The sequence below is a fragment of the Topomyia yanbarensis genome, chromosome 3 (assembly GCF_030247195.1).
Source record: "Topomyia yanbarensis strain Yona2022 chromosome 3, ASM3024719v1, whole genome shotgun sequence".
Lineage (NCBI taxonomy): Eukaryota > Metazoa > Arthropoda > Insecta > Diptera > Culicidae > Topomyia > Topomyia yanbarensis.
Genome location: NC_080672.1, coordinates 294,876,998 through 294,904,947, shown reverse-complemented (window position 1 = coordinate 294,904,947; position 27,950 = coordinate 294,876,998). Strand labels below are relative to the sequence as shown.

Genomic DNA, 27,950 nt, shown 5'->3' with positions numbered 1-27,950 from the left:
TAAGTCGAAAAACAAGATTTTTGTTGGCAACAACAATTAATTAAATAAAATGCATTATTGTGATTTTGGATATTCCGGATAATATCTTTTATTTATTTCCTGTTTTGGGCGAGACTATCAACTATTACTTGGGCCAAAATAGGAATTCATTTCTATTGCAAGAAATCGAAAAGAAATGGGTGGTCCGAATTGGAACAGGGTTGCGGTAATTCGGACCTTTCATGTGCCTTTGCGCAGAATTGTTTATACACTATACGTTAAAAGATCGGAAAAAGTCGCCTTAGGAAAAAATGTGCGCAAATGATCAGGGTTTTAGGAAAACATATTTCTTTGTGATTCGGTTGACACGTTTCAGTTCTATAGCTCATAAACCCTTACTAGGTCCGAATTGGCCCAGTTATTTTTGATGAATCGCTAAAAATGTCAAAGATTATGTAACAAAAACTTAAATAACTCATACCCCATTTGCCTTAGCTATACACTATCTTCAGCAAAATTACGCCCATGTATTCGGCTCAACTATTTCAAGTGTTTTCTATACTACTAAAATTTTGTAGATACCCAGTCTTAAAGAAAAACTGATGGAAAAGAACAAAAAATGCACCTTTTACTAAGTTTTAATGGCTCTGCCGCTCTTTCAATCCAAAATTTATACAAACTAACTCACCAAATTTCTTTATTTGGATCTCCAGAACAACAACAAAAAATGCTGCGAAAATCTATGACAGTTCAGGATTACTTTAACAGGAATGAAATTGAAATTTTACCCAAAATCGTCACATTTTCCAAAAAATCTAAATTCGCCACCAGTAGGGGGCGTTTTAAAAAATGCACTTCAAGGATGAAAGTGGCCTTAATACGCTAACCTTTTATTTACAAATTGAGCCCGATGACTTTTTGAACACGCTATTATTTCGGGACACCGTGCTGTGCAATGATAGGGGCCCCTTAATTCGATAGTGGCCAGGGGCCTCGAACGGTCATCTTAAGATAGCCTTGTCCCGTGGCAAACGCGGAAATGCAGAGGTAGGTATACAATACACGGTGTCTATAACAACGTTCTCCTCTCCTTCTCCAATGACTATAAGGGCATGGCCATCGTCGTTGTTGGCATTTTAAAGAATAGAGCTCTCAAAACGTGCATAGCTACTTGTAGGCTCCATTCATTGATTCACTGTACAAGGTCATCATGATCAAGCTAAATACCGATTTTTTTTGTTTTCCCTGGTATTACAACTTTTTAACAATATGTAGTCAACGACCTTTTCAAACGGGTTAGGGATATTTGAAGCTATTCGAAGTGATTCGAGACGTAAACCAACTGTTTGGCTCGGAAACCGCTAGTTCTTTTTCGACGCATCCTGACAACTACGTGCGTATGTTTTCCTCGTCTGATTAACAGACGAAGCTTTCCAAAGCGTTGCATGGCATCTGCGCACTACATGCGGATAACCTTTGATACCAAACCCACACGAACGGTAGCAAACCACCCCCTCCGGAGCCCACATTTGCGATGCTTCCATTCATATTTGTCTAGCTGTCAGTCGGTCGGACGGTCGCGATTGAAAGCTTTTGCATTACAATTGCTTTCCAGCCCCTTCGGTCACAGACTGCCAACATATGCCACTATATGGTGTAAGGAGCGTGCGCGTTGGAAGCTACTCCAGAGGATGCGCTGCTGGAAATGTGCCGTTACGCGAAAACGAAGCTGGTCCTGCCTTAGACGATCGGTGGCCAACGAGGTAATCGGACACGTAACCTTTCGATTTTGAGTTGCCTCCAGTGAAAAGGAATACCAAGAACAGGAATAACCGGTGGAAGAAGCAACGGGAAAAGTTTTCCGAATTGAAAATTCGCCTAGAAAAGATTTCAAAAGTAAGGATTACAAGTGAAAAGTAAAGATGCTTGTGTTAATTTCCGATATTGGATACCTGGAGAGCTATTTCCCGTCCGAACATGTGTCTCATTGCGTCAAATTCGATTGACTGCGGAAAAGTAAAGATGTTGTAATGGTGTAATATTCATGAAAAAATTATTCGTGAAGTGTTTTCAAACTGGTAGCAAAATGGTTAAACGAATATTGTTATTATCATCGCTCTAGATAGCTGCGTTAACAGAATACTGAATCTTATTGTTTACTAGATTCACCAGATAATTATGTGGCTGGGAAAATCTAACAACATATTCATATAAATACCTATAGCATATAGCGTAAGCTTAACCAATAATTTCGATTTTCTTGCGTTGAATAATGTGTTGGACATTTCTATTCTGTTTGATATTCATGTTGAATAGGATGACTGTTTACTACAACTATAACGTACTGTAAATCCCATTTTAGCACGTAAACATAATTTATCTAAATCCGCAATAAAACATGACCTTCATCACAATTTCTGCCATTGTTGGTGTTACTGGTAATGCGTAACTATACAACGATGTCGAAAATAGTTCGTCGCACCAGATTTCGAAGCGATGATGCGCACATTAAAGCAATGATTTGAGCGATAAATTAAATAACTGTGTCCTAAAAGTGGAAAACATTCAAAATGTATTTTTTCGAGCATTTTATTGTCGTATTAAATCGTATTTGTTATGTATGAAAGGTGGAAGTTTGGTTTGCACGTATCGCTCAAGCTCGATACGGACGATACATCAGTTTCCGTCAATGAAATCGAACGTTAACGTCACGTCACCGTTCCGTCAGGATAAGTTGCATGCGGCCATACGTCGAAACGTTCCATGCCGTTATTGTATGTGATTGTCTCCATTTAACTGCATGTAGGGGAACTGTGCCTAAGACGGACACCTTAAGGTTTAGATCATTTTTTAAGGTGTGTTGAGCTATTTTTAGTATTATCACAATGGAATCGTAACGTTCCTTAAACATAAATAGAAATTATTGCTTAAAAACTAGAAATCCCTTGTTCCATGATTTGATTTCGCCAACAGTGCAAGAAAGACGGACAACTACGATGGGTATGACGGTCAGGTCGGAATGTGTATCGATTAATAGTAATTTGATCGAAAAGTAGGTATTATTTCATAAAACAAATTCCTCAGGTATCAGTTGAGCGACCGAAAATAAAAGTCGCCAGGACAGAACATGCTTCGTAAAACCCGCTTCAAATATATTAGAATATAAAAATCGGATATAAACTTCAACCATAGAAATCGGACTTGGGCATTCCTTTGTAAGAGTCGGATAAAAAGCTTCAGTATAACAATCGGAAAAAATATATCCGACTCTTACAAAGTAGTTTTTGTTAGCTGACTTTTAATCTTGAACATCTTAACAGGACACCTTGCGGCTCCAAAAGATTTCCCTATAAATAACCTCTGCATTTTCTCAGACAGTCAAGCAGCACTAAATGCCCTAAGGGCTCCTTCATGTCGCTCAAAACTAGTATGGGAGTGCATCCTTGCACTCCGACAATTGGCGGAGAAAAATAAGGTCAATTTGTACTGGGTTCCAGGACATTGTGGAGTTGCAGGGAATGAAAAAGCCGATGATTTAGCAAGAAGAGGGTCTTCCAGTAATTTTATCGGACCAGAACCATTCTGTGGAATCTCATCGTGTACCCTCAAAATGGAGCTGAAAAAGTGGGAGATCACAGCTATAAACAACAATTGGAGCACCATAACTGGACTGCGACAATCAAAGAAATTTATTTCACCTAACGATAAAAAAAGCCTGGAGTTGCTTAGATTAAATAAAAAAGAACTATACATCATCACAGGACTACTTACAGGACACTGTCCGAGTAAATATCATCCTATGAAGATTGGGAAACTTACATCGTACTTGCAATTAATACTTTTTAATTCATATTTTATTAAAATTAGTGGTCGCAGTTTTTTCAGTCAGGTAGCGATGAACTCCCCAAGGATCAAGATGAATTAACAAACTATAGAAATACTCGTTTCTGGAACCGCCAAAATCTTAAGTAGCACGTATAAAAAATTAGATCTAAGAGCATGTTTCACTTTTGTATTATGTTCGTTCATATTCTTGGCAATGGTGTGGTATGTGATGTGTGGATAAGAAGGATTTGTAATGTGATAGTTACTCAACTGTATGAGACAAATTATTTTAAAAACAGGTTTCCATCTTCCTCGGAGTGTCCGTCTGTGACGTACTTCCCCTAACTAATTATGACGTACCGGTTACGGAAGCCTGATGTATCGTGTAAATCGTACTTTGTACATTTTTAATAAAGTTCTGTGGACTTGTTTAGGGTCCTTATATTATCTTACATGGGGCCTCGGATCATGATCATTTGACCGGGATACCAATGTTGTTGATAAGAAATAAGGGTTGGAAACTGGCAGACCATTTTTTTGGATTCGCGAATTTCACATTAGGGTGACACAATCTGATTTTTATACACCGCTATGCGGAATACTTATATGCATTTTACAAGTAAAAAATTAGTTTGCGAGACATTTTATTTATGTTGAAATAGTTTACTAGACAGCATACGGAAGATACAATAATTATCTTTGTACTACAAATGCTCATTTTTTCAAAAATAATCATAATTCTAAAGATAGTCAAATATATACTCAATCTCATATTCGTACAGTATACATATTTTTTAAAAATCAATTGAAATTTCTATAATAAATATTCATTGTGGAAGCTTTTGTTTGTAATAACAGTTTTCAATCGTATTGGAATGCTGACCACTAGTTTTTGTGTGTATTTAACTTAAATTTTATCCTATTCTTCTAAATAGTAGTTTCTAAGATCATTCTCATTGTAATCCGGATAGTTTCGACTTTTTTATCCAAATACTCCCATATATTTTTCTAATCAGTTAATAATCGGGGTCCGCAGTGGAGAATCCGTAACACTTAAACAATTATAAATTCACTCTAAACGTTTTTTGCACGCCTTATGCTTTAGGTTTTCCTCCTGATCGAACTTCCAATGTCCATTTCTTAGTAAAAGTACCATTTTACGGAAGCATTGCTTTAAAATTTATTTTAAGATATTCATATTAAAATTCACATTCTGATCCATCATTCCATCAATGAAGACCAAATTTCTAGCACTTCTAGCGGACCTATAATATCCCATACAATAACTCCACTGTCCCTGCGCTTAGCTGCTGTTATAAGGCTTTTACGTCCAGGTCTGAGTTCGATTTTCTCCACTCGAAACAACAGCCATTTGAGTTGAAGATGTTGAATTTGGACTCGTAGATAAAGTTAGCAATACAATACACTCTAAACTACTTCGACTCAAATTTTCAAGAGAAAACAACCAATGGGTCATTTTCTACAGCGCTTTTTCCGTAATACAATTTGACGTAGGACACCCATTATTAGCGTTTTTTTTTCGAAACCGCGTTTTTCAAATTGGCCAACACGATAACTCAAAAATTAATCAACGAATTGACTTGATTTTTTAAGAGGATGCCCAATATGTGTAGCCTGTCGATGAACCAGAGAAAACTGAATAAATTTTTTTTCCTACCTTTTATTTTGAAGGAAAATGATCGAATTTTACAGTAAAATATGAGGTTGTTAGGTTTTCATGAAGACATTTTCCGAAACATGAACTTTTTTCTATTTTTTGTGGTTCATCGACTAACTACAAGTCTAATTTTTACAAAACTTATTGAATTTCCCGTACCATACAATTTTATCGAGAGCTAATTATTTTTGTTGACACAAGACTACAAATATCTCGAAAACTATAAAACGTTGGAAGATTTTAGTTAATAATTTAGTTTTGATTTGAAATTATTTACTTTAGTTTTGTTAGTCAATTTGTATGAAATTTAAAAACATGTTTAAAGATATCGTTAAAAAGTTTTTTACTGATAGTTTCTACATAACGCAATTACATTTCAAAATTTTCTCTTCTCATTAGGTTTTCATTGGCAAAATATAAAAAAATTCAAAGAGTTAGTTTTTTTGTAATTTAGCTTTCACATAAATTTTTGTTCTGGTGAAAAAATTTTCCAGAGCATATTTTTTCGTACAGAAGTTTTCATTCCTTGTAGTGCTTTCTCAGATAGGTTTGCTCTATAAATACGGTAATAGAACAATTTTTATTGGGAAAATGCTGCATGAATAACTTTGGCGCTCTTTTAAAAAAGTAATCTTGAGTCAAAATGATCTCATTGACTGTGGAAAATGTTAAGTCTTCTGTAAAAAAAAATTAAATTTCATCTGAATCGAAGATGGTCGGTCACGATTTTAATGATTTTCGGACGGAATTCCTCTGCATATTAATGTCGATAGATTTGTGAATAGGCTGTATAACTGCCAGAGTTTAAACTGGGAGAGCAATGTTCGAAAAGTCTACTTCAAACGTATTACTGGTAATCCGCGACAACATTCCATAACATAGGAGGCTAATTGTTTTACTGCCTTGCCTTTGCTGTATCGCTTCAGTGTTATACCTGTTTGTTTGTAACACCACAATTAATATTCAATTTTGTGCATCTAAATTCGCTAAAAACATCGTATTTATATCTTGGCAACAATTTTTGAACCAACACCTAATGAAGAGAAAATTTGATTTTATAAATTCAAAAATAAAGACAACGTAGCAAAATTAATTTAAAAAAAATGTTGGCTCCGTTTCGATAAAACATTTCTTGAGTTACCCGACATTTCATTTTATATGCTTTTCGCTGTCAATAATGAATTCAGCATGCCAAAATTTCGTGAAACTATCTTATTTGAACCGTTAAAAAGTGACGATTGTAATTCACAATATCTTCTCCCAGTAAATTCAAGCGGGAAATGATCCGAAATTATGTCTGTTTCTAGTTAGTATTTCGGCTTCAGTGCCACAACCGATTCTAATTTATCCCGATAGTAAAGTTATAAAGATTCAAAACAGGGAAATATATACACAAAATCCGTCATAACCCTTTTCAAACAAGCCACATTGATTTGGTCTCTTCGACAATGTTATGTAAGAACTTGTATAACATAATACAACGCTTCTTCTAATAAAATAATTTTGGTAATTAATTATCCTAGAACTCGTGGATTATAGTGAACTAACTCTTTGAAGAAAATTGTTTGAGACGTGATATCGTCAGTAAAGTTATTGCAATCACAAATAACTTTTTTGAAGACATTATTGCATTATGTATTCAGAGTATCGAGATAAATTAGGTTATTTACGAATAAAACCCTTTAACAAATTGGTCTAATATTGCTGTTTATGAGGATTTCTAAATTTATTTGACCGTCTGCAAACTTGTTTGGATCAATTGAATGAGCATGAATATGAGTATCTAAAGCTTACAATAAAAAGTGATTTTGGAGAAAGCTGGCGTTTCGAAAAACGGGTTTATATTGTATATTTTGATATTCTGTGAACATAAAACTTACATGGATTAAAAAAAGTTGTTTAAAATGACATTCCCAACAATTTTTTTGAAGTGTTCAATTATTCTTTAATTGTTTCTAGGAAAATTAATTATTAAGATTATTTTATCACAAATGGCTATGTAATATGAGGCATTCCATGAAAAACCGGCCGACCACAAAATATGACCATTGCAGATTCGAACGAAACTTTGCAGTTGTGTTTGGTTTATGAATCTCCATGATTTAGTCTGACAATCGCACTATTTTGTTATAAGAACTATTTTTCAAAAGGGCGTAGACGTTACAACGTGCATTACTTTCATTTAATGTTCGAATATTGTATTTTGAACAGCAAATTGGTGTCAGTTAGACATTGAATCCAAACAGTGCAGTTTAGGTGTGAACACCTAAAGCAACTGGCTGGTACCCGATCAGAATGAAATAACAAGATTATAACAGAACACATTTTTTGTAACATATTGTGTTTTAAATTAGGTCTCGTTAGTAGTTAAAATAACAGAAATTTATAACAAGTAACAATGCGAGTAATAGTTATATTTCTGTTATGTGTTTCTGATCGGGTACCGAGTGATGTCTCGGTTAGCCAAGCACTAAGGTTCAGTGTCACTGACGAGTGTAGGGAACCGAACTCTTGTCTTTGGCATTAGAGCGCCAAACGCCTGTGAATATGCAACCTTTATTTTTCCTAAAGGAAAAGAAATTGGATGTATTAATTTGCGCTTAAGGGTACACTTAAATATTAACTTAAATAAGTTGGATTTGAATGCTTCGTGTTTCACTCGTCAGTAACTAACATCAACTTGCTATCAGTTAGGCGATATATCCAAACTAACACCAAATTGGCGTTACATTATGAAAAACTATTGTTGTTGATGGATAAACGCGAATAACTTATGAAAAAGTCGTAATAAATTAAAATAATTGTTTCGTGAAAACAAAATTTAAAATATCTCGAGAGCTAGTACATTTCAGAAAACTTTTATTATGAGCATTTTGATTTGAATTGACGTTTGAAATCATATTTAAAAAGAAAATTGTATTTATGATTGCAAATAGTAGCTATAAATTATAAAAATATGTCAAAAGTTGATGATATGAAAACTTTTTTATTGAAAGCTAATATATCCAAATCCATGATCCAAATACTCTGAAAAAGTTCCATTAGATTGTTGACAGTTTTGATGAGGAAACGCGAATAACTTTTAAAAAGGGAATAATTACACGAATTAATTGTTTTTGTTGGAGCAAATTCGACAACTATAGCGTTTTGGAAGATTTTTGTTAAATGTATTTTAGTTTGAAACGAGATTTAGAATCATATCCTGTAATAAAATTACAGTTTTGTAAGTCAATTAATATATAAACATGTATATAGTTATCGTTAGAAAAATTTTTTTACCGATAAGTTCTCCATCATCGTGAAACATTCAAAATGTTTCTGTTCTCTTTAGGTTTTTGTTGACAAAATATAATAAATCTAAAAAATGTTTTTTTTAAATTTAAATTGAACATAAATTTTTGTTTTTTGTGAAAAATGACAAACAAAATTTCAGTATATAAATTTTTCGTACAGAAGTATACATTCCATAGAATTCGTTCTCAGAAAGTTTTGTGGGTAGCATTTCCATACTTCAGGATCGGTTTCAGGAGCATTTAAAAAAATGCAATTAATCCCTGTAGGTTTATAAATTAGAAAAGCATTGATCGACTTTTCACAGAACGGTTTCATACGACAAACTACCATAACAAACGGGAAGTTTTGCTGTAATATACAAACTCGAGTAAATGTTTATTCTATTATCGGATAACTATTTTGGTTTATTGTGATTCAGAAAACGAAAATAATTATGAATCATCGCATACACTGGTCATTCATACAATTACGCCACCTACACACTTCAAGGAAAAGTGTATTAAATCCCCAATTAAAAATAAAAAGAAACAGTAAAACATCACAAACACTAAACTTTCTTTTTCTCTGTCTCTTCTCGATCCTTTCTGAACACACTGAACACTGCTTTCGTTTCACAACAAAAACCTTGTATTAAGGATGAGCGCTGAACCAGGAAAAGAGTAAGTTCCCCTCAGTTTTGTTCCACCAAAAAATGTTTTCAAAAAATGTAGTTATAGTATTTATAAAAATCGTTAAGGTAAAAAGATATACAACTGGTTCAAAAGCCATCATTGTTTATACATTTAACCACTTGCATTGTTTTGCACTACTTTTATTACCAGGATCCTAAGACTGCATACCGGAAATGTTTGTCCAGTAAGCGCAAATAGTCGAAGGTCTCGGTATAATTACTAAAGAGTCAACATACATTTTATTGTATTGAGTCCAATACGTGACTATTACATCTACAACGGTGTCAGAAAAGTGAACTTTGGTTGGAAGTTGACTTACAGGGGTCCTCTACCGTTAAGGCTTGAAATCGAGCTGTTTTTGGGGAATAAATATCAAATCATCTAGTGAATAGATTTTGAAGTTTCATTTTTTATTTTGAAGCTACATGTTTTGACTTTAAAATTTTAATTTTGAAAACCAGAAAAAAAACATTGCTAACCTTGAAACGTTATTGATTACATAAATGTTGAAACTGTATAAAAGTATTAATCCGATTTCAAATTGTTTTATGAATTATTCAGTAAACATGCTGCTGTGTTTGCCCGTATACGATTCGCAACCTTTTATTTTGTTTTTATTTTTTTATTGTCTCTAATATGTCAAAAATGACGAGAATTTTTTTTTAAATTGCGTTGCGTAAATTTTACCATTTGCAAAATGTATGTTTACTGAAAAATAAAAAGAAATCTGGCGAATACTTTCATGAAAAGTCTTACTCGACAGCAGTTTCAACATCAATATAATCAATGAGGTTTCAAGGTCGCCATTTTTTTTCTAGTCCTAAAATTAAAATTTAGAAGTAAAAACTTGTAGGTTCAAAATAAAAATTCAAAATCTATTCAGGAGGTACTTTGCAATTTATTCCCCAAAAACAACTCAATCTTGGACCGCGAGACTAGAGGACCCCCTTAATAACTTCATAGGTTAGGTGGAATGCATTCTGGAAATAACAAAAACATGAAGACTGAAGAAGTTTTGTGATTTCAAGATTGTGCAGCTAAACACATAACCTGCGAAGGAAATTAAAATAGTCTTTCTAATAATCCCAAATATACAAACATCGTAATAATTAAGTGTTAATTGTTCACTAGAACTGGCGTGTATTGTTCGCATTATCAAAGATATTTAAACGCAATCCCCACTGCACCGCACCGTGTACGGGAAAGGACAGATAGATTTCCCATTGGAGCATTGTCCACGCGATTCTCAAATCCAGAATACGGGTACGATTACTTACCGTGTTCAGTTTCGTACACGGCTTGGTTTAGTGGGGATAATGCTTCATTATGTTACATTGATACCGTTTAATTAGAATTACTATATGCAGTATATTTAACTGAGAGAATAAGTGAACAGAAAGTTATAAAAAATGTTATTATTCCTTAAAATATCGAATTAGTCTCTAAATCCTTACTTCACACGTAATCTTTTTGTGTCGTTCTTATTCTTTTTAAAAAATAACAGTGGAGGTCCAGATGGACTTGCACCACCCACGGGAGAGCCAAATGCCGATGGAATCGTTGGTGGACCAAGGACTCCTCAGCAGATTGCAGCACAGCGGCGACTTCAGCAGACGCAATGCCAGGTCGATGAGGTAAGTAATTTAACGTGTAAATTGTCTAAGGAAAGCGTGACAAGGGAAACATAGTAGTTGTTGAGATTTTGAGAGGATACACAATAACAAGATTTTTCTATTTGCATATGCTTAAAAAGTAATTCAATGTTTCGTCAACTGATTGTGCAACGTTTAATTACAGAGTTGCACAACAGAATAAAAATAAACCTTATTAGGAGTTTGTTAACTACCAATTTTTCGAAAAAAAAGCAAAATCAATGGGCGATTACCAGTAGATTCATCCTACCTAAATATTCAATCCGCTCGGAGTCTTTCAAACTGATATATGAGCCGTCCTAAATGATATGATGGACATTTGTATCACTGCCGATTATGAGTAGGAACTTAAAGGATATTCATGAACAAAAAATCACGATTTTGCGAACTGAACGATTTACGAAAAATTCCTGAAATTGTGGATAATGAACCTCGTATTCATGAAACTGTTTAGGATTTCAAATATCTAGTTTGCACCAAAAATATACATGGTGTTACATTCCAATGTTTGGTTGGGTATTGGGTTACTGTAGTTGTCCCTTCACATGATTCTTGTTCATATTTTAAGGATACACTGACTTGTATAAAGTACATCAACTAAACGAACCGATTTTTAAACAATGTTCATGATTTCAGCAGCTTTGTCGCGATGCTCGTTATTTTTCATCACGTTATCGTGATATTTTATTAGTGAGTTCACTATCGGATTTTTTTTGCAAAGAAGTGCGATGTAGGCTCATGATTGCAGGACCTCCGTCACGATTTTCCTAATTTATATTCACGTTATCGTGATATTTTGGTCACAAGTAGAGTGTACACATGTTCATGATTTCAGGCCCTTAGTCGCGATTTTTGTTATTTTAGTCATGAGTAGTGTGATTTTAATACCGAATAATAATGTATTTTTTGTGCTCAGTGCTGTTTTTCAGTCCGGACATTACATTGAACCTTGTCAAATGACGATGTACGAGGTCCTAATAGTTTTCTTTGCTAGAAGCTAGAAGCCGAACATAACTATATAATATATTATGAAAAATCTCAAATTTTTTGAAATGATTCACGAGAAAATTTCATTAGCATGTGCAGCGTTACATCAAATTGAAAATGATTAGCGATATCTTCTAAAAGTTACAAGCACTCAAGATAGATCGTGATTCATGTACTAGCACGAATAGTCGGTCGCGAATATTACACTAAGAGTCATGAACCATTTCTCGAATATATGAACTATATTTTATGATTTTGTGAACTATTTGACGAATACGCATGGTCATGCGTGACTATTATATTAGGAATCATAAATCAATTCACGTTCCCACGAATAAATATTCATGATTCTGCGAACTATTTCACGAGCACGAATGGTCTGCCGTGACCTATTCGCTAGGATTCATGAATCAGTACACGTATAAAAAAATACTATTTTTCGATTGAATGAACTGTTTCACGAGCACAAATGGTCAGTCGTGTCTATTATACTAGGAATCATGAACTAGCTCACGAGTACATGAACATTATTTTACGATTTTGTGCACTATTTCACGAGCATGAATGGTTAGACGTGACTATTATACTAGGAATCACGAACTAATTCACGAATATATGAACATTGTTTCGCGATTTTGAGTCGATTTTCACGAGCACGAATTGTGAGTCGTGAATAATTCGCTATAAATCATGAATCAGTTGACGTATACATGAATATTTTATGATTTTATGAACTATTTCACGAGCACGGATATTGAATCGTGACTAATATATTGAGAATCATGAACTAGTTGACGATGATTACAAGGATTCATAATTACTATACCGCGTTTTGAGAAATAGTTCACGAAATTATATTCAAGATTTTTTTTTTATTTGACACGGCTCAATGCGTTAGCTTAGAGGAGCCATGGGTCTTTTATATATTTACAAGATGTAAAAAATAAAACTAACAACACATTTTATTTTGAGCCTGTAAGATCCCGTGCGCGCAACTTGCTATTGCGAGTGGAGATCTTTTTTCGCGTCGGAAGACGTTCCTTCTCTCGCCAATTTCGGAGTTATCCATGTCTCTCTCGTTGTCGCTTACGCCCGTATCAGCATCTTGATTACTGCCTTGATACTCGCGATCAGATGTTCTTCCTGGCTTCTTGCCCTTGCGGGTCACGAATGTGAACACTCCATCCTTGGTGGTAGTTTCTTCATTGGTGGTATTAGTTGTTAAGTTTGAAGTACTGGACGCAGCTTTTACAGTTGTCATTATTGCCTGAACAGCAGCCACAAATTTGGCAACCGTTTGCGGTTCAGGTGAAGATATTGGAGCTTGGGTGTTGGCATTTATTTCTGCAGGTAAGCCGTCCTCAGCGGTTTCTGGGCAGGGTTGTCCGTAGTGTGCCGTTTGTTCACAGAACTGGCACGTATTCTTTTGTCCTTGATATGTACAAAGAGTTCTCTGTGTAATGGTATCATCCCCTTCTGTTTTGTACTGTAGGGTAGTGTAGGAGGGAATGGGTTGGTCTACCCGCATTCTCACCACAAAGACACCATTTGAAATACCTGGGAAGTAGTTTCTCCATGTGTCCTCCGTAATAGATTTCACTACTCCGAAATTCGACATGATTTTTGCCTTTCTCATATAGAAAGGTTATGCAATCACTCTGAAAAACGTCAACCTAATCCCGGCCCGGAGGGCCGAGTGTCATATCCCATTCGACTCAGCTCGACAAGATCGGAAAAAGTCTGTATGTGTGTGTGTATGTGTGTATGTATGTGCGTATGTGTGTGTATGTATGTGCGTATGTGTCAAATAATGTCACTCATTTTTCTCAGAGATGGCTGGACCGATTTGCCCAAACTTAGTCTCAAATGAAAGGCTGCTATTGAATTTTGGATCGATCGGAATTCTGGTTCCGGAAGTACGGGTTTAAGAGTGCGGCCACACAGAAATTTCTCATATAAGCTATAGGAAAAATTCAAAATAGAATTTTTATTTTTGATGCTAAATGTCTTCAAGGTGCATGAAACGTCGAGATATGATGCAAACTCGAAAAAAAAATTGACGACGATTCACTTTTTTGGATTTTGGCACATTTTTGCTTTCTCATATAGAAAGGTTATGCAATCACTCTGAAAAACGTCAACCTAATCCCGGCCAAATTTTTTTTTGACTCGCATAAGGTTTCTAGATTTTAACAGGGGCATAGTTGATGGTTTAAGGAGAGGGGTTACACCCCCCCTCTACTGTTCACTCCCCTCCCTTAAAAATCTTCTTAAATCACCACTCAGACCACCACCCCATCCAACCCTCATACCCCTCCCCTTCAACCCCATCATCTTTAAACCACCACTATATCACAAAGCATACCAATTTAAGCTGGGGAGTCGTTCGTTCATGGGACTTTCGCCCTCCTCACATACCCACCCCTGCATGACAAAATTAGTTAGCAAGCAGATAACATTGATCTAATGCTGGTTAGGCTAATGAAGTACGATATTTTTTTTGTTTCAAGTGTTTCACCGTCGACACGTAGCTCATCAAGTTCGTGGCTGGCAAGCCATTGTGTATAAGTGCAAAGTGTACTAAGAATGTAATGGACATTTCCACAATTATGTTGAACATAAAAAGCCTCCGTGCCATAGTTTAGAGAAATGAGAAAGGCACAATTGCACCGCTAGGTGGATTAAAACAGGTTTTTTAATTGCCACTTTGCAAGTAAGTGGAGATAAATCATGTAATTTAACTTCAATATTTCCATTATCCATGTATATGGGGATCTTGATTTCAACGTTGTCACAAACAAGCACGTGTTTCAAGTTGTTCTGCGAAATAAATCTTTTCGCCTGGGCGAATTTGTTAACCCATTATAACCCAGGGGTTTCAAAAAGTGAGCCAAATGCAGTGATATCTTCAATTCCACCAAAAAATGTATCAAAGATTATGGGAAAAATAAAATCACCGCTTAAAATGGTTTTGAGAATGAAAATATCTCGTGCAAAAAATTTCGTACGCTTAAATAAAAACAACAAATTTTAAGTTGTTTGACATATTTCTTCGGATTTTCTGATAGACAACACTTCTTTTACACCTGTAGGAACGTTTTGTCACATAATGGAATTATTAGCACGAATTCCAACAATAAAATTCAATTAAATGTATTGCTTACTTTTCAGCCGCCATTTGGCCCAACTATACACGGTTCAAAAATGTAAACAAAATTATAAAAAATGGCAGTTGTCTTGTTTCACAATGAAATATGAGGTGCAATGATCCCATTAGTGCAATAATAAAGCACTTAGATGCCAAAATTCTGCAGTAAATACGCGTTAAACGATTGATAGTTCTGCGTATGAAATTTCATACGCTAGGATATAATGGGTTAAAGGTTATCATGAACTTTAGTCACGGCTTCCGACATGTCATTACCAAATCGATTTTCTATATGTGAACTAGTTTACAATCTCATGAACATTATTCATAAACCAAAGGTTTTATTCAAAGATTTAGAAACAATATTCAGAAAGCGATTATATAACGTGGACTAATTTATGATTTATCACATCTTGGTCATGATCTGGTTCATGGTATGTTTGTGATTTAGGTCACAAATTCAAAATAGTCAGAATAATTTCTCGAGCAATAAACCACGAAACTCGAAATATCATTTATTAATCCATGCAATCCTCGTGTTCTAATTCATGATTCCTAATATATTAGCCACCTTTCGATATCTGCGCTCGTGAAATAGTTTACAAATTCATGAAATATTATTTATGGATACGTGAACGGGTTCACGATTCCTTGTATAATAGTCATGAGCATGCATACCAGTGAAATTGTTCACAAAATCATAAAATAATATTAATGTAGTAAGTAGTGATTTGCCCACTACTTGGGTTCATGTTTATTTGCCCGGCAGACCCTAAGATGCTTCTACAGGTAATTCTGGATTTTAGTAGCAACAAAAAAAACAATTGTTGTACTTTACCTTGTTCTATTCCTTTCTCCTTTGCTGTGCCGCTTCTACGAGCGGATAGGTGGAGACGATTCACTATATCTTCGGTCGGCCAGCATATGTGTGGGGTTTTTTAAACACAAATTTGGGTATTTTTCCACCCAGTGCCAAACTATTACCCTGACTAATTACAACGTATTCCTGAACTGGTTCATGATTCATAGTACATTATGCACGATTTATCTTGCGTGCTTGTGATATTTAGAAGATATCCTCAATCTTTTGCATTTTATGCAACTCTGCATATGGTTATGAAATTTCGACGTAAACTATTGCACAAAATTTGGAATATTATTCACGGTGTCATTTTTGTTCCATGAACTATTTCTTGAAATATAATAAAGTTTTGACCAGCTGCTAGCGACCAGTAATAGTGCGTGCAGTAATCAGAAGAAAGCTATTATGACCTAAGATAACGCGAATCAATCACAATATTATGATTCATTTTATATTCTTACATTACTCTGAGTAAAAAAAATTAAAGGGTTGTGTACAGGACACGACCACGGTGACATTAAAAATGTAGCTTTTTTCAAGAGCGTGCAAATGTATTTTATCTATCACACATATCGACTCAAGTTCTTGCTCACTCGCCTGTTTTTTATGTTACAATTTGCTATATACCCTCCCCATTAAAACATAATTTATTGAAGGTCTTTTAACGGTAATCTATGAGTTAATCAAGTATCTCACTAGGTGATTGGCATTATTTGGCTAATCCATCTAGTAAAAATAGGCTGGTCTGTCCAGAAAATATATTTAAAAGAAAAGTTCCATATTTAGAACCGTGACGAGGAAGCCCACGCCCAGCAACGGAAATATACAGATTCTTCATGAAATATGAAATTTCATTTTCCATTTAAATTTTCAATAATGTATTAATGAACTTAAGTAAACAATCTTAAGGTTAAGTATTTCTTGATCGATTAGTGGTGAAAAAAATGAAATTATTTGATAAATTACATTGTTATGCAACGTTCGCACTACCAGTTAAAACGGGTTTTATGCTATCTTGGTGACATTTTCTCTTGTTGCTAATTATTAAAACGTGTTATAACTCTGTAGTGTAAACATTGTATTATTAAACCAATTCTGCAGCGTTTTATGTTATATAGGTGTTTTATGTGGTAATAGGACTGACATAATTATATCTTCAGTACAGCGGTTTGTTGCATTATTTCAAACAGATATATTTTAAAATTTAAATTAGTATACCTAACCGTTCTATTTGTTGTATACTTTAAAACGCAATTAGAATTGTGTTTTAACTACATAGGGCAGGACAGATACTCTGACTGGATAAACTGGGAAAACAATTTTAAGTCCAGTAACGATTAAGACATGGCTTGAATTTGAATCGAAAAAGAACACCCGCTTCAACTGCTGCTGGGACGGTAAGTTCTGTTTTAAAATTTTCCGTTGTGTACAGTACGAAACAAAAGTGTTTGAAATTAGAAAACAAAAAGTTCTGCTGGGAATGTGATTGTTTCCGATGCAATTACACTCAGGTTTTTTTACGCAGGGGATACAGGCCGTGCAAATGAAAACCGCCTAAATTTCAAAAAAACGCGTAAATGAAAACCGCGGAAATTTCAAAATTCGCGTAAAAAATACCGCGTAATAAAACCTGAGTGTACTCCCCTATATAAAATACTACGCTGCTGAACAGTGCAATAACTACAGAAGCACGTTGTCAGATGCCTTACTGATAAAAAACATATAACCAAAATATGAAAACCAATAGGCTCTTTACCCTAGGCAGCTACAATGCGCCGTAAACATGGATTAACAAGTTACAACGCACACGCATGCATAAAAATAAATATATTTTTTTCAAACGCAACACTCTTAAGCAGCACACACCGTATTGAATTAAATCCAAACCACCCCACCCACCCACTTTGCAAATCATTCTGTGACACCGTGCTGGTACCCGAAAAATCCGCACACGGCCACCGCTGCCGAAAATGCATAGTGTCTACCGCTTATTGTAGTGCCCACACGCTGCAGCCATGATCTTACCCGTTCGACATAAGAACAAAAACTGATTCAAACGGGTACGCGTCACCTCTATTTATAAACTAACCGTATATGGTTTAGTCACATAGGTGCGAGTGTGTGCAAATGCCAACGTTGCCGAAAATCGATAGCGCTTATTGCATCGCCCGGAGACGATGTTGTTCGTATGAGACAAGAGCAACAACTGATTTAAACGGACATGCGTCGCTTCTATTTATGACTTTTCGTCTTTCATTGAGTCACTAAGCTGCCCTCTTTTGACGGCTGTGTCTGAGAAATCTGCCTCACGAATGGTAATTTTCCCGTTTTTCGTGAACTTTTTAATTTTACCAATTTCCAAAAGTCTACTTTTATTGGGGAGATATTAAATTATTACCAATATTTAAGTTAGGTGTTTCTGAATCGGTTGGTGTATGAATGATTAAAATCCATCTAGTAATATCGGAGTTATAAGCGTGCAAACCTTACATAGTTTCGTTACATGGGAGATAGTTTAGATTTTAGAATGACACCTAGCCCCAGATAGTGGAGTAAGACATTTTTAATGTCAAAATCCGATGGTAACCAAAAACAAACATCACGATAAGTCGAAGAGAATTTACGAATATCATGATGAAACTGCTGATATCATGAACAAGAACCACATTACTATTCGTGTCAAATTGGTTGTAATCTAAAAAAACCACAATAACGACAATAACGTGCATTAAATTGCGAAAATCGTGATCATGATTCTGAAATCATGAACATAAATCCCGCTACTCGGCCACAAAAATCTGATAGTAAAATCATGAATATATCACAATAACGTGACGAGAAATTATGAAGATCGCGACTAAACTTCTGAAATTATGAACATTGTTTAACTCTTTTAGTGGATATTAACAAGAATCATAACAGAAACTAACCATGCCCAAGAAATAACCACAGGAACTCAACCACAGCACGGTGGTTTTTTGCCAAAGTCGTGCGTACTATTGTTTACGTCTAAATCGTTAAATTTAGGTCAATGACGTCTTCGGAGGATTTTGTGGACATTACAACCCCTTTCATTTGGTGTTAATATTTTAATTATTAATCACACTAAAAGTGAGATACATTTACCAACTTTCTTGCAAAAGCATATATTAAAATTATGTCTCCAGCAAAGTTGTAGAGCAAGCTATTGACAACAACTTTGCTGAAGACACAAAGTCTTTATCTTTAATATCTTTAACGTTACTGTTGGTTGTTTGTGGATGATTTCTTTGAAGCCAATTCATTAATACAGTAATGTTTCGATTATATCACGGTCGGTCTGTATTTTAGCGTGATATATTCAAAACTTTTTTCCTTTTTTTTTATTTCGACTATGTTAGTCACATTTTCTTTTTTACGTTTTAACGACATTCAATTAGCTAGAGATTACTGGGTAGGGAAAGTTATGAAACTTAGAGCCATAATACTCAAGTGAGAGCAAGGATGTGAAGTAAATAGATCGGAAAACTAGAAATGGCAGGGTCATTAGAACAGGCTTAATATCGTGCGGGCTTAATTTTTGCCTTCTGATAATGAGGGTCGAGCTTAGGCAGAAAAAAGGCATACAGAGATGAACAGCAGCAATCATCATTAAGATTGATGCTAATCGTCGACAGGTTTTCAGTGGTGATCTTGCGTGGCTTAATTTTTGCCGGTTGTCACGGTAAAGATAGATACGTCTACCTTTATCAAGGACACATGATAGTGAACTCGGGTGATTCGTAGTTATTCTGCCTAAGCTCGACCCACATTATCAGAAGGCAAAAATTAAGCCCGCACGATATTAAGCCTGTTCTAATGACCCTGCCACTTCTAGTTTTTCGATCTGTTTACTTCACATCCTTGCTCTCACTTGAGTACTATGGCTCTAAGTTTCATAACTTTCCCTACCCAGTAATCTCTAGCTAATTGAATATCGTTAAAACGTAAAAATATATTCAAAACAAAACAAAAAATTACATTCAAGCATTAACCCATGTATTTCTATAAACAAAAAGTAATAAAAAGTTAAAGTTAGTCAAAAAGAATAAATCATAGTAGGGTAATGAGCCTAGTTTTGCTATATTTCAACTATTGCACTACCCACTTGAAGCCATTGGTTAGAGCAGCGTCTGCCATCTTTGTTCAACGCTTCGGATCAAATGGTATGGCATCAGCGGATAATTTTTCCCCACATAAGATCACTTTACGTAGCCCGTACCGTTTCTTAAAATTGTTGAACCACCCAAAACTAAACTTGAAGCAACCTGGTTTTGGGCAAATATCTTGACTATTAAAATCAGTGCATTCGAAGAGACTAAGATTCAGTTCTCGTTGTTTCAAAATCCGTAGAAATAGTCCCATCTTCAATTGTTGATGTTGTTCTTCCAAAAGAAAAGCATTCACATCAATTCAAGAGAAATCCGCATGTTTCGGCATACCTATCTAGCGTATTTTGTTTTTTTCATTATTTTGTTTGATTTGCCTAAGTAACAGTATCAATTAAGCGAATAAAAAAGAAGTCTATTTTTTCACCCGCTACAGCAGCGCCCCGCCTCCCCCCCCCCCCCCCCCTTAAGGACACGGCAAATAAGTTACGAAGAATTTAAAACAAACATTGGGATCGGCCGAAAGATATTTCGGCAATCCTAGCCATTGCAACAACGTTTTTGGTAAAACACGATTTCGAGATTACTCACGTAAAGATTCGCGCCACGCCCTCCGCACTAGGGCATTGCAAATTTTTTTTTGAGAATTCTCGAAGGCCCCCCCCTCTCATATTGTGACAAATGTCAAAGTAAGCTCAGATGCCAAATTTCACATCATTTGGACAATTCTAGACCTCCGCCCACATCGCTTGAAATTTTTGAAATTGGTACTATGGGAAAATGTGGAAGAAAAATATATTAAATGCTATAACTTTTGAAGTAGCAATCAGAAAATTACAACTTATATCTCTTTTTAAAGGAAATTTATTAACTATTGTAACTGTTAATACTCAAATGAAAGGCAATACTCACATTTATAAGCCTTACTTGGTTTTGTGAGCAAATCTTGCCTCGATCAAAAGTTATAGCAGTTTAAAAACGTTGTTGCCACAAACGACATGGGCATGAAAGGGTTAAAACAACATGTGGCTTATTTGGATCAAAGCGTAGTGTGCCTTGTCTGTTTTTCAAAAAGCGTGATATAATCGAAACAAAACCGTGATATAATCGAGGGTGATATAAACAAGTATTGATATAAACGAATAGTGGTATAATCGAAACATTACTGTATAACTTTTGATATGTCTTTAGGACAAGTTCGGTATGTTCCGTAATAAGGTTTAAATTGTCAAAATGAACAACTTTCTATATTACAACAATAATTTCGTGTATTTTCAAAGTAATTTGGTAATTTTTGAAAAAAAAGGAATGTATCAAATGGTTGTTAACGTAGCTGAGCTTACGTCAATAGTTTTTTCGGACAACTCATCAACAATAGTAAGATTTGTCATTTGCTGCTTGATTTTCATGATTAATCCTCCTATAAGCGAGATTTTTAAACAACGTTTTGTTCGGCAAAAGAAATGAGCTAACGTCTTTGAAAAAGTTAAGGAGATTACTTTCCCGAATATTTTTGTTGAGCACACGAAGTATCTTCTTTACATGCTTAAGAAGTTAGAGCTCGATATATTTGGAATACTCCCAACAATATTTTTTTTAAAATATCTTTTCAATTGTTTTGTATATTTACCGAAGTTATTGCCCCCTCTAAAATACACAAATTTCATTAACGCATAATTTTCTTATCTCGAGTATTTTGGGAAATATTGGACATTTTTTGAAAACCAATAGTTTTTTTCAAAACATCTTTAACTCTACTGAAGACAACGAGAGACAAGGAAAGTTTGAATTTCATTGTGTCGATGTAGCATTTCTAATTACAACTAGAGCTGACCGCCCGGTTTGCCCGCAAACTTTCAATTTTTTTGGTAATTTTGCTAAAAACTACCCAATAACTTCCAAGTCGCAAGAGATAAACCGATGATCTCTTCTATATATGTATCTTGATAATATGAACAACTTTCTCGAACATACGAAGCTTTATCTACGATATTTAAGAAGTTATGTTGAAAAAATATTTTTCAGAGTTTATACACAAATAACGGTTTATAACTTCGAGTGTACTATAAATAGAGATTTTTGGTCTTCAGCACGTTCTCAAAAACAAGTTGTGTAATATTTTTGAAGACTTTATCCTGTTTTTCACACTTTGAAAAAATTTGTATCGAATATCTCACTTCAAGAAGGATTAATCATTATAACTATAGCATCAAAATGAAGGTCTTGGATCGTAATAAAGCATCCCAGAAAACATCATTGCTGCGTTCTCGGATGAATGATTTTTCGCACGTTTTTGGCGAAAAAAACCGCTACGCAAATATTCGAATGCAACACCATGTATATTGTTGGCGCGAGCTAGTTTTTGGAAACACAAATAGTTTCATGAATACGAGGTTTACTATTCATAATTTAAGGAACTTGGTCCTGATTTTCGTAAATCGTTCAGTTCACGAAATCGAAATTTTCATGAAGATACCAAACACGCTGGCTGATAATCACCGATAGCGAACCATGAAAAGGATATTGTGGACGTGACCGGTAAGGTATTGCTTTATTTAATAATAAATTTATTTAGGCCCAAATGCGGTCGCTCGACGAGGCCGATTGTTCTTTTTTACAAGGAATTAAAAAACAACTAAACTATATTATTTGTCTCTTTCGGGCGCAGCTTGCTGCTGCGTTTTGAGATCCTTTTTCTAGGCGGCGAAATATTTTCAGTGTTGTCGACTACACCTTGAGGTTCGATTGATTTGTCTTCTTTCGCATTATCGTTCAGGTCAATGTCCTCATCTGTACTACTTTCCGGGTATGGTATTTAGTTGTACTCCGTTTGCAACTGGCATATTTTGGGTCCTCCGGCCATAGTTTTCAGCGCGAGAAACACATTGACTTAAGCACTCCTATTTTCGTCGTTTCATTTGACATGGGAATAAGATCCCATTGAATCACTGAGACACTTCAACCCGCCAGATGCCACACGAACAGAAAAAAAAACGTATTACATGACATTTAGTGGTAAAAATCAGCTAAGAAAACAAACAAAGGGTTATTTTATTGTTCGGATTTAATACTAACCGACTTTTACAACAAACAACACCAGCACGAATCTTACGCTTCTAGTTTATAGCCGTATATTACCTTTTAATAAATTAAAAGGGTATTTACGAAATATAGTCCCGCCTACCAACTTTTATTTTTGGGCGCAACAAGGTTGAACGAACATACTAAACTTTCTAGCTTCGAATGGTGAATGTGTGTAATAAATTTATGTCTTACAATGTTCGACAAGTGCAACAACTGTTTCTTTGTTGAGATGAGTAAGGAGCAGGTCCGTATGTGAATGACAAATCCAAATCTACATTAAATATACAACTGAAGCAGCAATGAAAGATAAGGAAATCATGCACACGATGGTGGAGTATGAGCTCACTATCAGTGTGTCTAAGTGTAAAGCTATATTCTTAATTCACAAGCAATAACATTTGGACAAATCAGTAGTTGCAGATTTAGCACTTGCGATTTGCGTCACACTAATTAAAAGGAACCAAATTTTCTCTTTACTTTCTTATCGCATTCAAACAATTCTTAGGTCGTGGATATCATGAAAACCAATGTAGAGAAGGTGCTGGAGCGAGATCAGAAACTATCGGAGCTGGATGACCGAGCCGATGCCCTGCAGCAAGGTGCTTCCCAGTTTGAACAGCAAGCTGGCAAGCTGAAGAATAAATTCTGGTTGCAGAATCTTAAGGTGGGTACCTGTGCACACCCAACTTTATCATCAAACTAGTAACTAGTAGTAAATTGCTATCCTTTTTAATGTTTTCAGATGATGATAATTATGGGTGTTATTGGTCTTGCCGTTCTCGGACTACTTGTGTGTAAGTACACTGTTGGAATTTTCCAAGTTTACAAACTATCCCCAATTTTGCCTTATAACAACCAATACAAAATATCAACTCCCTTAGTGAAATTTATGCCCGCTGAGCAACCTCAGCAGCCGATGATGATGGCTCCGCAGATGCCGATGCAGCAGATGCCAATGCAGGTCCAGCAGGGTGGTCAGGCGGCTCCGGCAGCACCCGCTGGTCTCGTACAAGACGTCGCAGCGTTAGTTTCCAGCCAGCGTCGAATCGTGAATTAATACCGACAATCTGGCGAGCGGGGAATCAAAGCGATTTGAAGTTGTTTAGCTAAAAGTATATGAAAATACAACTACAGTTTCGTCAGAGAACGCAGAACAATTTTAATTAAAAACATGTAACGTTCTAAAAATAAACAAAACTTTTCCTTCATAATACTTCAAATACAATTCCACATACAATAACAAAAAACCAGTGTTAAAACAATGAGCTTTTTAACCTTTTTCTGCGGTGCAACCAGATTGATTTTCAATGTAAATACGATTTCAGTTGAAATTTGCCTGAATATACAGCACAAGGTTAGGTATTGCACTCTTCGCGTGAAACATTACTTGAAAGGTTATCCTAATAGTCCATGCCATTGGTTACTTAGTAACACGCCTATTAAGTTTGATTCTGCAGAACTAGGTTGTTTGGTTACAAAATCATCGAATAAATGTATACTTATAACGTTATTGAAATCTAAGATGTCACAATTGGAAGATGGAGATTTTTTCGTGGAAAACAACACCCATAGGTAAACAAGCAATCATGCACAAATTGCAAAACATCAAACATGTTTCTGTTGACAAACTAATGAAATTGCGAACGGCAAATAAGCAAGCAAAATACTGTAAAGTTCCAACGAAATAAGCGAACACAATTCCATACTATAACACGTTGCTTTGTTTGTTGAGGAAAAGTATAAGAATAAAATAAAAAATAAAACAGTTATAGAATTGAAGTTTATGGAAACACAAATTTACCATAGAACACAGTAACTAAACAATGCAGACAAAAGATATTAGAGCGATATAATCATTAACATGCGAATTCAAGGATCAATTTGGTAGTCAGAGTTTGTTTTACCATTTCAATACCAGCTCTTTCATAGTTGTGAAGAGTCTTAGTAGCACCTTCAACCACGTGGCGCAGAACAACCCCGACTGGTATTTTTATAAGGCATTAACAGTATTTCGAGCACGATTTTTTGTTGATTGTTGGATTTTCAATTGAAGTAGAGTAATGTGTATTTTTTGTTCGTCCACCATATCTAATGAAAAAGTGAAATACTGACTTCATACCGAATGAATCAGGGGTAAAACAACAATTATGACATACTCTAGTAATATGCTATATTTAGTAAAAAAAATGGTGTGATGTCACAAAATAGTCATGTTTTCTAAACTACACCAATTTTCAATTGATTTGATTGTAGTACATTTTTTAATCTAAACCATGTATTGAGAATCTAGTAAGTTGAAGTTCTATGAATCGTAATAAAAAGTCACAACTAATAATATTTTTGCCGAGTTTCAATCAAATAATTATTTTGTATCACTTAGCCCGAACGTCCTGCGGTAATCATCGATCAATGGCAATACATTATTGTAGTATGGGTTTCGGTTGTTTTCCAACTGCATACGTAAGACATCGCAAAACATTTGATTGATTAAACAGAAATTAAGCCATTCTATGAAGGCTGGTCGGAAGAACCAGAAAGAGATTGAGAAAAAATCACCCGTAAGTAGAACCCAGCGGAAGGATGTAGAAAGCAAGCAGATACACGACTTTTCAAATTTGAAACAATTAGAAATATCCAGTAAATTGTAGCAAACAATTGTGAAGGAGAGTATAAATTACAACAAATAAATGATATTTGATCAATACCTAAATAAAGACCATAAGTTTTGATAATTATTTTGCTGCAGTCATATGTTGACTCTCACGCATGATTTTCATTTGATACAACTGAACTATAGGGGAGAGTGAGGACACTTGATCTTTGGGGATATTTGATTCCCTGGCCATATCTCATAATCTATACGAATAAAGTTAAAAAAAATAAAATGTAGTATTATGATGTTTAAAAAACAAATCTGATGTATTACATTTGGTTTGGAAAAGTTGTGATATATTTTAGAAAATATGTGTTTAAATCCATCTCGAAGATCTTTTTATAAATTTTTTGAGCGGTTGTATGAGATAGTCGACCTAATTATTTATGAATATTTTCATTTGCGATTACTTTCACAAAACATACAAATAAATTTTAATTTTGTTCACTTTATACAACAGGTATTTTTGATCCCTGTGACAACGGGTATTCTTGATCCCTATCATTAGTTCTCTCAAACACTTTCGAAATGTATAGAAATAGAAAAGCATCATTTTCATAAAGTAGGGGAGACCAGGGTTAGTTGGCGGTGTTTTCAGTTTTCAATTTTTACCGCATTGATGTAGGTAGATCTTGCAAAATAAAATACGCGGCATGACAGAGCAGACTGTTGCCAACATCTCTGATTTTTTTTTAAAGTGTTTGATGCATTGTCTCCATTTTAAGAGACAAAAATATGTGACGCGCAAAACCAGCCAACTTACCCCGGCCCCGGGGTAAGTTGGCGGTATGTGATGGTAGGCCAAAAACTAAGCAATCAAATGGAGATGCAATTACTTCAAGGGTCCATTGGGAACTATCTGAATGTCTTTTCGAGAAAACTGTATATTAACCGACATTTGCTATTATATTTCAGTTTCAATACCCCGGTATTTTGACTTTGACGCGTACTCTCTATTCAAAAGCAAATTTTCGAACTTCTTCATGCAATTGGCCGGAATAAATGTCTCCTACATTGGCGAGATACACAAGAAAAATATTTTCTTGCTTTGGAGTGAATTCCAGAAATAAAAATTTTTGATGACTTTTTTGCACTGTAAATAGTACCGCCAACTTGCCCCGCGTGCAGCACCGCCAACTTACCCCAGCTGCATATTTTATTAAAAACTATTTAAAAAATAACTTTTGTTTGTAGATAGATGTAATATCTATACGGATACTGAAAGCTCTTTCCACGCGCTATTGAAAAATATAATCATTCGGGAAATAGATTGAAAATCACCCTAAATAACGCAAAGTCTTTAAAATTTATAAAATTTACTTGGTATGCTCGAAAACACAATATCACCCACAACTTCCACCAAACAAATCGTTTTGCAACAAAAACACATTGGATAATGGGTTTCACATAACTTGAGCTACACAAGAAGATGCAGCGCTATATGTCTAATAGAACCAGAGAAAAAGGGATTCTGCCAACTTACCCCAACCGCCAACTAGCCCCGAGCTCCCCTACCGGGCTCTATTAATTGATCTAAAATGTTTTTTTCCGTGAACAAATCATGATATAAGTTATTGATTTACCGTAAATACTTGTCTTGACTTTCTACTGTGGTTAAAGTATGTCGTGCATCTAAAAAGGTAGTATCATTAGTTGATTTGTCAGGACAGGTGGTTAACTGAACTTTCGTGCCTATAGGTCATAGTGTGCTTGGTTTCTTTAGCCCTAGTAAGCGGGGGATCAAATTACCACACGTTTTCACAAAAACCTCGTTTTGGCATGATTTTCAAAACTGTTCATATTGCTGACAGGACATAGTATTCGGATTGACACATTATTCATAGTTCTTACAATTCGAATTGACTACAAGATAGCGGATTTTGCAATCAAAATTTTTATTTTCAACGAAATATTTGAAAAAAAAAAAACAAAAGTGGGATCAAGCGTACCCACTCTCCCCTACATTGCTGTGATGCATGCACGTAGCCAG

At 35.2% G+C, this 27,950-nt stretch overlaps 2 protein-coding genes across 2 annotated transcripts in view; one reads left to right on the top strand and one right to left on the bottom strand.

The window, feature by feature from the left end:
* LOC131691014 (cohesin subunit SA-1) overlaps window positions 1-27,950 on the bottom strand; it is a 174,999-nt gene that overhangs the window by 45,426 nt on the left and 101,623 nt on the right. The window lies entirely within an intron of this gene.
* Window positions 1,708-26,021, top strand: LOC131691025 (vesicle-associated membrane protein 2-like). The gene is made up of 6 exons (XM_058977160.1): window positions 1,708-1,875; window positions 9,412-9,435; window positions 10,952-11,081; window positions 23,813-23,971; window positions 24,050-24,101; window positions 24,189-26,021. The coding sequence occupies exons 2-6, from the start codon at window positions 9,413-9,415 to the stop codon at window positions 24,362-24,364; spliced, it is 540 nt and encodes a 179-aa protein (XP_058833143.1). The 5' UTR covers window positions 1,708-1,875; window position 9,412; the 3' UTR covers window positions 24,365-26,021.

Bases quoted from the DNA above. Each gene is read 5' to 3' on its own strand.
- LOC131691025 (XM_058977160.1), top strand. From the start codon at position 9,413: ATGAGCGCTGAACCAGGAAAAGA. The intron at 11,082-23,812 runs GTAAGTAATTTA...AACAATTCTTAG, and splicing joins CGCAATGCCAGGTCGATGAG to GTCGTGGATATCATGAAAAC. The intron at 23,972-24,049 runs GTGGGTACCTGT...TAATGTTTTCAG, and splicing joins TCTGGTTGCAGAATCTTAAG to ATGATGATAATTATGGGTGT.